This window comes from Nannobrachium achirus (genome assembly GCF_963921795.1).
Source record: "Nannobrachium achirus genome assembly, contig: SCAFFOLD_330, whole genome shotgun sequence".
Classification (NCBI taxonomy): domain Eukaryota; kingdom Metazoa; phylum Chordata; class Actinopteri; order Myctophiformes; family Myctophidae; genus Nannobrachium; species Nannobrachium achirus.
The window spans coordinates 43,559-57,020 of NW_027664826.1; the positions used below are offsets into that span (position 1 = coordinate 43,559).

The 13,462-nt window shown below is 39.2% G+C and overlaps 1 protein-coding gene across 1 annotated transcript in view; it reads left to right on the top strand.

Moving 5' to 3' along the window:
• Positions 1-13,462, top strand: part of LOC308280774 (aryl hydrocarbon receptor-like) — a gene marked incomplete at both ends in the record, with an annotated part of 51,447 nt that overhangs the window by 18,712 nt on the left and 19,273 nt on the right. Inside the window, one exon of the mRNA XM_080755092.1 lies at positions 12,848-12,937. Coding sequence (XP_080611218.1) covers positions 12,848-12,937 — 90 coding nt within the window. The remainder of the gene's footprint in view (positions 1-12,847; positions 12,938-13,462) is intronic.

The following is a 13,462-nucleotide window of genomic DNA, read 5'->3' on the forward strand; positions in this document are numbered from 1 at the left end:
AAATCAGTACACAGTATCTCTACAGTGATGTGATCATGACGGATTTGTCCGATATCATATTCTATCTAATTGGCTAAAAATTGAATTCCAAGGTTTGCAGGATTGCTCCTTTTTGAACAAATTGTCTCAAACGCAGCCTGCTATGTGTGTGAGATTTTGCACACACATTCCCACTAGGCCAAGGAACAGATGCCACCCTTCTCACATTGGCCTGTTATAGAGTCACCAGTGGGCCAAAAAAAACACCTGACCTGTTCGGAAGAACACTGCTTCTAGTTTCTCTTTGATGTCTTCTTTGCTTTCCCTTGATGCTTTTGCCTTGGCCACTTTATCGCTGCTTGCAGCTATATTTATTATTATTATTCTTCCGCCACTTTTGCTCTAGCGGCTAGACCGTGCAGTCGCTTTTTACGAAACTCTGCAGTATGGCAGAGGACTATGCCAAACGGCTAAAACGCGAAGCTCGCAACAATCGGCCAAAGGGTGGCGCTGTAGGAAGCCTTCGAAAGTGCAAACTTTGAACTGGTGTAGCTCATGCCCTGTTTCAGGTACAGCAATGAAACCTGTATACACTTATGCGTCTCCTCATGCCGAACAACTTTTACGCTCTGACTTTTGACCTCTGACCTTTACCTCTCCCACAATTTTGAATTCTATGAAAAACAGTAAAAATGTATCTCCTCCTGGGATTTTCGCGTAACGTGCGCGAAACTTTTTTTACATGAACTTTGGACCAATACGGTCTGAAAAGTTAGCCGGATTTTCTTTAAAGCGAAACATTATTTTTTAATAATTAACCGTATAATGCAGTTTCATGCAAATTATTCTTCTGCCTCTAAATCATACTGCAAAGTGACACGTTCATGGCAGTATGGCAGAGGACCATGCCAAACGACTAAAACGCGAAGCTCGCAACAATCGGCCAAAGGGTGGCGCTGTAGGAAGCCTTCGAAAGTGCAAACTTTGAACTGGTGTAGCTCATGCCCTGTTTCAGGTACAGCAATGGAACCTGTATACACTTATGCGTCTCCTCATGCCGAACAACTTTTACGCTCTGACTTTTGACCTCTGACCTTTACTTCTCCCACAATTTTGAATTATATGAAAAACAGTAAAAATGTATCTCCTCCTGGGATTTTCGCGTAATGTGCGCGAAACTTTTTTTACATGAACTTTGGACCAATACGGTCTGAAAACTTGGGCGGATTTTCTTTAAAGCGAAACATTATTTTTTAATAATTCACTCAATGTTGCAGTTATATGCAAATTATTCTTCTGCCTCTAAATCATACATGCAAAGTGACACATTCATGGCATTTGGCAAATATGTAGAGGATTAGTCCAAATATCACTGAAAGCAATCTTACTCCAATTGGCCAAAGGGGGGGCGCTATACGAAGCGTTTGAAAACTCAAACTTTAAAGGGGCATAAGTCATGCCTCGTTTCGTTTGAAGACATGCAACTTGCTTACACGCGTGCCTTGACTCAAGCTGAAGACATCTGTGTCTTTGTTAAGTAAGCTCCGCCCTTCGATTTTCCGCCTTTTGGAGCAGTTCGTAAAACACTTAAACCCGCTTTTATTCCGGAACTTTCGCGTCATGTGCACGGAACTTTTTTTACATGAACTTTGGACCAATATCTAAAGATCTGTCAGATCGGATTTTTTAAACATTGAAACATGCTTTTTTAATAGTTCAATCAACATTGCAAGTTGTATGCAAATTATTCTTCTGCCTCTAAAACATACATGCAAAGTAACATTTTCATGATGAACTACCGTAGAGGGTAAGTCCAAATATCACTGAAACCAAAAAGAATCATATTTGAACTGGGGACCCCCCACCCTGACGTGAGTAGGGTTTTCCCATGATCTGGTCCTTAGGCTAGATGCAGAATAGAGCTGGGACATTCGCGAACGAATCAAATCTTTTGAACGGCTCTTTGAAGTGAACGTTGGGATCCGGTTCGCGCAGTAGAGAGCCGTTCATTTGGGGGGGAGACCCCCTCCCCCCAATTCAACATCTCCTTGCTACTCCACTGAGTACTGACTGAGTACAGTGAGTGAGTGAGAGAGAGAGAACAAGTGGAGGAGCGAGTTCATTGTTGCCTGCTTGTTTTTTTTAGGTGTTTTATGAATAACAAAAGTCAAGGTAGCTTAATTTACACACACATTTTATGATCGATGGTACTGTCTCACTTCAAATAGCCATAAATCCCACCTCTAATGCAGAATGGTTAGGCACAGGTGTGTGTGTGTGTGTGTGTGTGTGTGTGTGTGTGTGTGTGTGTGTGTGTGTGTGTGTGTGTGTGTGTGTGTGTGTGTGTGTGTGTGTGTGTGTGTGTGTGTGCGTGCGTGCGTTATTCTTCTGCCTCTAAAACATACATTCAAAGTCACATTTAAATCACACTTTGCAATAATGTAGGTTAGTGCACTGTGCACTTGTGCACTTGTAACCCACGGTTCAGCGGGAATTACAGTCATTTTATTTTATTTTTCAAATGGAATATATTCTTATTTTTCGCATGCAATGTTTTGACCACGGTCCCTGAGTCACAGCTGCAGAGCATTCGTAATCACCACACCCTGTATAAAGCCAGTCTTTTTTCAGTTTGTTCAGTAACCTCATTGGAGCTGCTGCAGGTTTGTACACATTTCATTTCAAGACTATTCCAATTTCTAACAGCATTACTCCATTTATATTTAACCCACACTATATTGCTTTTAGATCCACCTGACCAACTCTGATATTGACACTGAGGCTGCGTGACTAAGATAATTGGTAAGTGAACATGTGGCTCGGAAATGTTTGTTTCTGGTTTTGGGATTGGAATGTAAAAAGATTCATTTCGGTAATGTAATTATTGCTTGTAGATAAGCAGATTTGTCGACTTTATTTAGTTTTAAGCTTGTAGATCGGCTGATTAGTTGATTTTTTTTAGTTTTTTTGCCTGTGAACTGAATCTTAATTGTTTGGTTTTCAGAAAAACTACATTTCCCAGAATGCAGCAGCTAAGATGGTTGCTTGTTGGGCGTCGGCCGATTGAATCCATCTGAACAGTTTGAACAAAACACTGCTGAGTTGAGTGTGTGCTGCTCTGTTAACCGGTAAGACTGTTTGCTTGTATTTTGTATGGTCTCTTTTACCTTTTTACTGTGTTATTTTGGTTCTATCGTTTACAGTGAGAATGTGTTTTATATTGTCAGGAGTGTGCAGTTGTGGATTATTGCCTGTGTCCACTATTGTTTGGGGTGTGGCCTCATCTCTTTCTTCAATGTAAGCATTTAACTAAAGAGATGTGAGTATTATTGCGACTGTTAGGTCGCAGTTACTATCGAAACCTCCACCGGCTGTCACTCTGTCCGTGTGACATCATACTTTTGCCCTATTCATATCTCCGTTACCATTGCCCCTATCCATGCCAAACTTTGCACACACTCCTTGGCTGCCTGATTTCTCACATGGCCCTCCAGCGCCACCATGAGGCCGATTCTTGCAAAACATTTGCGAACACTGCTCCTACAGATTTTGGCCTAAAATCACACAAATTGATTGTCAAATCACAACCTCCGTCCCTGATTTCACACATGCCCCTCTCTAGCGCCACCATCAGACAGATTTTTGCAAAACACATTTTACAACACTGCTCCTACAGATTTTGGCCTAAAATCACGCAAATTGGATGGCAAATCACAACCTCCAAATCAGCAGATCTGTTGACTTTATTTTGTTTTAACCTTGTAGATCGGCTGATTAGTTGATTTTTCTTATTTTTTTTATCCAGGCCCTGTTTTTTGCATGTGAACTGAATCTAACTGATGGCTTTGCTTGGTTTTCAGAAAAAACTACATTTCCCAGAATGCAGCAGCTAAGATGGCTGCTTGTTGCAATCAGTTTGATTTGTCAGCACCTGGGCGCAACACAGCTTCTCCGAGTCAGGCAATCCAAATGTTTTTGCTCTTAACCACCGAGCTCTGCTTCACTGTGTAGCTGGCTCTCGAAGGGACTCTTCCATCGAGCAGTAAGCAAAACTCCACTATGTTCTCCTCTGTCGCACATTTGCTCTGTATTTTGCCACATTGCTAATGGTGGTTCTATCTGTTCCCATTGTAGGCAAATTAGGAGCTGCATCTGAGTCTTGGAAGAGAAATGGCATGTGTTAATGGAAGCAACAGCATACTGTGAAACATATGTTTCGAATGTAACCCCTGTTTGTTAAGTTCTGGAAAGAAGCATATTTTGAGTTAAAAGCCCCGGTTTTGGGAAGAACTTTATTTCATGTTTTAGGGGAACACCCCATTGAATAAAACAACGCTTATTGCGTTTTCACCTTGAGAACTGTTTCCGTGTGCTGGTTTGGGTTCAGACTTAACAATACTTAATGTTTAAAAACTTTATTTGAAGACGTGTTAAAAGCCCCGGTTTTGTGAAGAACTTTATTTCATGTTTTAGGGGAACGCCCCATTGAATAAAACAACGCTTATTGCGTTTTCACCTTGAGAACTGTTTCCGTGTGCTGGTTTGGGTTCAGACTTCACAATACTTAATGTTTAAAAACTTTATTTGAAGACGTTTACTACTTGAATTATTTGAAAACATTGTGATTTAAAAGACATGCCTGAAAATGGCTAGGTTGTTAACCCTCTGTTTTGAAGGTTTACAACCTGATGAACAACTCTTCAACAAAGACAACTAATGAAAAAGTTGGAAAATAAAGATTGAGTTAAAACCTTGAGGAGTTCTTTGGAACTATTTTATGTCTGTTGCATATAGTCTTTTGCATACATGTTGTGTAGAGGTCAATTTGTGCTTTCACCAATAACTATGCCGATTAGTGTAAAATCGGCAGAGTCTCTGTCATTTATAGCGCCACCAGAAGGCCGAAAATGCATTCTTCGATATTACTCCTTCAGATTTTATCCGATAATCACACAAATGTGCACACAGTATCTCTACAGTGATGTAATCATGACGGATTTGTCCAATATCATATTCTATCTAATTGGCTAACATTGAATTCCAAGGTTTGCAGGATTGCTCCTTTTTGAACAAAATGTCTCAAACGCAGCGTGCTATTTGTGTGAGATTTTGCATGCACATTCCCACTAGGCCAAGGAACAGATGCCACCCTTCTCACATTGGCCTGTTATAGCGCCACCAGCGGGTCAATTTTTGCAAAACCCATTTTTGGAACAAAATGCCTCAAATCCCGCATGCAGCGTCCGATTGCCGTGAAAGGCCAAAGAACACGTGGTACCCTTTTGACTTTGGCCTATTATAGTCACCACTAGGCTAAAAAAAAAAACACCTGACCTGCCGGAGACCTGTTCGGAAGAACACTGCTTCCAGTTTTTCTTTGATTTCTTCTTTGCTTTCCCTTGATGCCTTTTTGCTTTCCTGCTATTTATGCCTTGGCCACTTTATCGCTGCTTGCAGCTATATTTATTATTATTATTATTACCATGTGATCAAACCTACGTTCAAGAGGTGTTTTTATCAGTTTATTTATTGGGCTGTGTGAGGTCGTTATCCATGCACATGTCGGTGTGAAAACCTTGTATGTCCAAAACCGTTCGTTTTGTATTCATCATTTTAAAAATGATTTAAACTAGTGAAAACAGCCGATCTACAAGCATGCGTGCGAGGCGTTGTGTGCTTTTACTTGTGCAAGACGGCCTTGTATGATGAAGCAGGGCTTTACTTTGCCATAAAACATACAATTTTGAAACTTGGAGATACGAGGTTTCTGCCCGACAGTGACGATATGCAATGCATAAATACCCCTCATTTCCCACTTTCCCTCCCGCGGCCACCCTCCCACTCTTCCCAGACGCAGAAACAACACTGAGAGAAAAAATATATAATACCAAAAATGTAAAATACATTACATAAAATGTTTACAATCTGTGTAGGCTATTAAAGTTGAAAAGTTAAAGTGTCCAAACCCGTAATGGAACACACACATCAGGCGCAAACAAACCAATCAATTCAGCTCCATATATGGACATATACTGATGACATCAGGGATCTCCATGATGTACTATGCACCCTCTCATAGTAACAGCGTCACTAATTAAGGCCTTCGCAACGTATAGGAATATATTCAACCTGTGGCCCGTGGGCCGCATGCGGCCCCAGCAGCATGTCTATGTGGCCCGCCATGGTCAGTCATACCAATAAAAATATATTTTGTCTGCTTTCATTGTGGATAATTGTTCAGTTACTCTCCAAAACCACTAAGAAACTATTTTTGTCTTGTTTTATACAAGACATGTTTGTTATTTTATTTGTTCCAAAATAAGAAACTTCATAATTTCATCATTTATCATTTCTTCTTTTTGTTCTTTGAGGTTTGTCCTTACAGATGGAAATGTGTCTGTTTTCTAGTGTGTTTCCTTATTTTCTAGACTACTCATGCAGTGTTACAAAATCATTGTCTAGACTCAATGTCCAAAATACAACCATAATTTTTATCTTGCGGCCCTCTGACTTTTTGTATTTTGCTGAGTGGCCCCTGAGCCATCTTAAGTTGAGTAGCCCTGCCCTACTATGTATCATTGCATCATTATTTTTGCAGCTTTGACTGAAAATAAACAAGAGTGCAAGCATCATGTTGTTGCTGCAACTCTCCTGTTCAAAAAGCAACAACACCAACATACATATTATAATATTATAATAAAAGCAATAACACCAACATACATATTATAATATTATAATAAAAGCAATAACACCAACATACATATTATAATATTATAATAAAAGCAATAACACCAACATACATATTATAATATTATAATAAAAGCAATAACACCAACATACATATTATAATATTATAATAAAAGCAACAACAATAACATACATATTATAATATTATAATAAAAGCAATAACACTAACATACATATTATAATATTATAATAAAAGCAACAACACTAACATACATATTATAATAAAAGCAACAACACTAACATACATATTATAATAAAAGCAACAACACTAACATACATATTATAATAAAAGCAACAACACTAACATACATATTATAATATTATAATAAAAGCAACAACACTAACATACATATTATAATATTATAATAAAAGCAACAACACTAACATACATATTATAATATTATAATAAAAGCAACAACACTAACATACATATTATAATATTATAATAAAAGCAACAACACTAACATACATATTATAATAAAAGCAACAACACTAACCTACATATTATAATATTATAATAAAAGCAACAACACTAACATACATATTATAATATTATAATAAAAGCAACAACACTAACATACGTATTATAATAAAAGCAACAACACTAACATACATATTATAATATTATAATAAAAGCAACAACACTAACATACATATTATAATATTATAATAAAAGCAACAACACTAACATACATATTATAATAAAAGCAACAACACTAACATACATATTATAATAAAAGCAACAACACTAACATACATATTATAATATTATAATAAAAGCAACAACACTAACATACATATTATAATATTATAATAAAAGCAACAACACTAACATACATATTATAATATTATAATAAAAGCAACAACACTAACATACATATTATAATAAAAGCAACAACACTAACATACATATTATAATATTATAATAAAAGCAATAACACTAACATACATATTATAATATTATAATAAAAGCAACAACACTAACATACATATTATAATAAAAGCAACAACACTAACATACATATTATAATAAAAGCAACAACACTAACATACATATTATAATAAAAGCAACAACACTAACATACATATTATAATAAAAGCAACAACACTAACATACATATTATAATATTATAATAAAAGCAACAACACTAACATACATATTATAAATGGAAGCCTGTGCTGCTGTGAGGTCACTGAGTACACATGAGTCAGCGCTCTGGCACGAGAGAGAGACGCTGAGTCATTTTCACCCAGCTCATATTAACCCAACGTAAAACATCAGACGTTGTTTTTCCCTCCTCTCTCCTTTTGCCCTTGTTTTTCTCCTCTTCTTTAGAGGCTGCAGCTGATTGGGCATTCACGAATAGTGATTTTTAGTATTCGAATTATTCAACCTCAAAGTATTCGAATAGTCGAATATTCGACAACTGTCAAATACAGTATTAAGTAAGCAAGAGGCGAACATTGTGAAAATAGCGTTGCGAGGCGTTGTGAGCATGTAGATCGGCTATTTTCACAATATTTATCTGCGGAACCGAGTCACATTAAATGTAATACCTACAATTCCAAGTGCTTGTCAGGATGGGGGTCCCCAGTTCAAATATGTTTATTTTGGGGGTCACAGCCTAAAAAGGTTTGAGAACCCCTGGTATAGAGCATTAACAAATTCATCCACCAGGGGCATTGACAACTCATTCTTATGACTTGCTATCTAGCCAAACTTCATAAACTATATATTTTTTAAAGAGAAAACAATAAAAAAATTAAAATAAGCGAATATTCGACTTCGGTGAACAACATCGAATAGTGACTTTGATATTCGAATATTCGAATATTTGCCCTAGCAGCTGCCTACATTCTAGACTGGAGAACATCAGTGATTCTCAGCCTTTTGAGTTTCAAGGAACCCTGATATTGTGTCTGTCGGGCAGAAACACGAGTTTTTCAATAAAACTTTTAGAAGACATGTATAGAATCGGGACGATATATTCAAAGATTTAAAAAAAATAGCAGATCTACAAGCTCGCAGTGAGCTTGTGAGGATGGCGTCGCATTGTTTTTGTTCCGCACATAATCCGAATCAATTCGTTTAGTCTCGCTGGTCGTGCCACGACTAATGAGTTAGAATAAAAGATGGACATACCAAAGGATTATTATAACAAAAGACAATAAACGATTATACCAAAGGGTACCAGCCACCCGTCTGAGAAAACTCATTTCGGTCGCTTGTACCCGAGACCTTATACTTTCGGACATGACCCACTTCATGACCATATAGTCTGGGATCACTTCACTTTTTGAGGTTTGATCCGGTCGGGAGAGGAAACCATGCACTTAACGTCATGTTGTAGTACTCAAAGGACTACAATTTGCCGGAACTATCAAACCGGATTCAGTTTTAACCCAAAATAATTCCCCTGTGCTCAAGGACATACTTTTAGGGCCTACCTAATAAACTCCTTGATGCGGTGTAGTTTTGCTTTTGAAAAATTAGTTTGGGATATTCATCTTTTATTCCAACTCGTAGCGACTGGCAAGACTACACTGGAGCATTTTAATAGGGATTGGGGAAACAAACGGAGGGAACCAAACAAAGCGACACCGCTTCTTCGGCTTGTGGTTTCCGCCTAGACCGGATCAAACCGCCGGTTGTCTCAGAAAGCCTGGTGGGCGAGGTTAATGACCATACAGTAGGTGAGAGTAGGAACGAAGATTGCTCGGAAGACAGAGAGCTTTGCCTTCCGGCTCAACTCTTTTTTTCTTCACAACTTCGTGAACAGGACCCCGAGATACTGTACTTAAACGTGGCACGAAGCGACACGTTTCTTTTTTTAGCTTTGAGCTGAATGGATGGTTATTATTATAGAGAGCAACATGAGCATCATCTCCAGCCTAACCCATCTTTCAAACAGATCAAACAGTCTGTCCACATTGCTTCATCTGGTTTGCACTGTGCATGTGTGTGTGTGTGTGTGTGTGTGTGTGTGTGTGTGTGAGTGTGTGAGCGTGCGCGTGCATCTACTGTAGGCGTGCACATGTGTCCTGTGCTGACTACACTGTACGTCTCCAAGTGACCTTGTCAGATCATTTGTATGTACAGGTCTGTTTGTGTTTGTTTACTGTGTGTGTGTGAGTGAGTGAGTGAGTGAGTGAGTGAGTGAGTGAGTGAGTGAGTGAGTGAGCGTGTGTGTGTGAGTGAGTGAGTGAGTGAGTGAGCGTGTGTGCGTGTGCGTGTGTGAGAGCGTGTGTGTGTGTGTGTGTGTTTGTTAAGTGGTCTGGAAAGGCGGGACCAGCTGTTCCCATCTGAAGAGAAAACAAAGGGGGGATAATAATCTCGTATTTATATCCATGACATTATTTTGATCGCTCATCTTCTTATCTAATAATTCAATAACTCATAATTCTCAGCAAAGTGTTTTTTTTTTCTTTCTTTTTTTTACCACAGCACGACTGCGTGGTGTACTGGTCGTCTCTAAGAGGGTCACTCCGTGTTTGGGCAGCAGGAATTAAAGCAATTTTCTGATTCTATCAATTACTTTTCCCAATGTTTTAAATGTATCAACAAACTGACAACATAGGCGTCATTTGATACTTCATTGCACAATGGCGCTTTTTTTTTTAATAACTCGATCTACACGCTGAGGCTACAATAAAATGCCCATAATTTTTTTATTTAATTATTGATTATCGATTTGTTTTCTTTTTAGATAATCAATTAAATCACTTTGTTTGATTAACTGCTAACACTCCTCGTCTGTGTGTCTGGGGCCAATCAATCCACTGGACCAATCATTTACTCAAGTACTTAAAGCCATACTATGTAACTTTTCCAATAAAACTAATCTTAAAATTGTCCTAACTATTAAATCGCTAAAGTTTTAGAACCCCAACTCCGTTAATTTCAGCCCCTAAAGCCTTCTGTAAATATGTTTTCTATGATCCTGGCCGGGGACCGGATTACCCGCCAAAATTACGTCATCTGCATCATCCATATACGTTGTATATACGTTGGCCAATCACAGCACCGATCATACACTACCGGCCAATCACAGCGTGTCTTGCCGTCTCTTCAGGAAGTAGCTTCCGTCAGCAACAGTGTTTACACTGGTGAAGGAATCTCCCCCAATCCTGGTCTAAAAATGACGGGAGACGGCTCTACGGATTCGTATCGGCGAGGCGGAGGCGGTTCTGGTGGTCCGCGCCGACGTCCGAAAAAAGCAATACTGCTACTGACCAGTAGTTGAGCAACTTCCATAGTATAGCTTTAAGTACATTTTTTTTTTACTTTCAATTTTGAAATAATTGTACTTCTATTCCACTCCATGCAAATGTTGGACTTTTTATTCCATTATTTGAAGACTTTAAGGAAAGAGGGCATTTGCATTTCTTTCACCATAGTAAAAACTGCATTCATGGTCTGGAGAGGGCACTTTTTTACAGAAGGATAATAGGGCAGGGGCCCCCTTTGATGTCTGTGTGCACGTGCCTGTTTGTGGTGGTTGTGTTTGTGTTAACAGGTTTGTATTGGTGGTTTATGTTTGTGTTAACAGGTTTGTGATGGTGGTTGTGTTTGTGTTAACAGGTTTGTGATGGTGGTTGTGTTCATAGGCGATTCTAGCCTCTTCCAGCGGGGGGTGCACGACCTCTATTACCTCATGCACGCGCGCGAAAAGAATTGCGGATATTAGCGGTTTGGTAATGTTTTAGCGGATTTCTGCAGTTAATTTTGTACCCAAATGTAACACAATATAAACAAAAAAAGTGTAAAACAGGTGCTTCTTTTTCTAGACACCATGAGCATGTCTAGTATAGGATTTATTTACTTATTTTGCAGACAGAGGCAGCAAAGCCAAACATCAAGTTAATCATCATTCATCAAGCAATCAAGCAGTCATTTACAGTGTCAAATAAGCATTTCACAAAAACAAATAGTAGACACATCCTTATTACACAATGAACTGCAGCCTCCGGGTTTTGACACTTGCAAACCTTTCAATTATTTTCTGCACTTTAATTTCGTGTATTTTCTCAATCTGTAAAATGCCTATATCTGACACTCTTTTATCAGTCATGGTTGTCCGTAAATACGTTTTTAGTTGTCTCAAAGTAGAGAAACTGCGCTCAGCTGAAGCACTCGTAACTGGTATGGTGAGGTACAGTGTGTAGACGTGTTTTAATGTACCAAATGAATCAGAATTATGCATTCCCTTCTCTTGAAAAAAAGCAAGTTTCTTTTCAAACAGTGTCGTGTCCTCCATTTCTTTTTTTTTGCGCACATTCTCTTCCCTGTACATGGAAGTCATTACAGAGATTTCAGCTTTCAGAACATCTGCATCAAGAGTGTATGTTTGACATACGTCTGTCACACTTTTTTCTGAAGGGCTATCTGAGGTTACAACATCAGCAAGACACTGGAGGATATGAAAATCGTTTTCAGAAAAGCGCCCCTCAAGCTGTTGTATGAGTGTGTCCAGTGTTCTATACAGAATATCACATCGGTAATAATCCGCTGCTGTGTTCGGTTCTACACGGCGGCAGAACCATTTTGGGCTTAATATAATAGGGTTTATAAAAGCATGATCTGACTGTCTTAGTCTTACCTTGGGCTGGTCAGGAGGAAATGGTTCAGTCACGCACAGTGAGACAAGAGTCCTGGCTGATAGAGCCTGAGGTCTGTGTTTTGTAGAGGAAAGTCAGGTACAAAATGATCCTCTCCATGTGATGTTTCAGGGCAAGCAGCTATATTATAATATCTACCGGTAGTCACGTCCATAGTAGTGAAGAGCTCGAACTCCATGCTTTATTTTTAACAGATGTTGTTTTCAATTTCAATACTGGCGCGTGGATATGACATCACATCAGGAGGGGAGGGGGGGGCTGCCTGGAGCTGCCAGCCTCTATCACTACCACTAGGGGGTGTTGTTGTATTCGGTCTGAGTGGATGTAAAGTTACATTACAAAAAAAAAAAAAATCAAAATGGCCGCCTGGCGGCCAGGGGTTGCACGTGCACCCTAGGACACCCCTTAAAATCGCCTATGGTTGTGTTTGTGTTAACAGGTTTGTACTGGTGGTTGTGTTTGTGCTAACAGGTTTGTGATGGTGGTTGTGTTTGCGTTGCAGGCTCTTAATGGCTTTGTGATGGTCATCAGCGCAGACGGGACCATCTTCTACTGCTCTCACACCATCCAGGACTACCTGGGATTCCACCAGGTAATTCATCGAGTCACACCCTACTTGATCATATACTACAGCATCACACAAAAGCATCACAAGAAGCAGATCTGCAAGCTCGAGAGCCGTGTTTCGAGCTTGTAGATCTGCTTTTTTTTTTTATTTGAATCCTGAAAAGTAACATCATTGGGCATATGAGGTTTCCACCCGACAGAAAGACGATGTCTATAGAAATGCAACTGAGAGCGCTGTACGGTACAGAAAAAGAAAACAAAACTCATACGATCAGGGACGTGCAGAGAATGCTAGAGAGGCAGGGGCTGACATTTCTAAAAGGGCCTTTTGGCGGAAATATCGAAAATAGCCGACCTCCAAGCTCACAACGCGTCACGCTGCGACGCGTTGTGAGCTCGGAGGACGGCTATTTTCGGTACTCGATACCACACTGAACTAAACATAATCAAGTCAATACAGGAGATGTGGCGTAACGCCATGGATTTCTACACAGAGAGGGCAATTATTTCGGTTATTTGGTCCGAAGGTTCATTAACTAAATTCGGACTA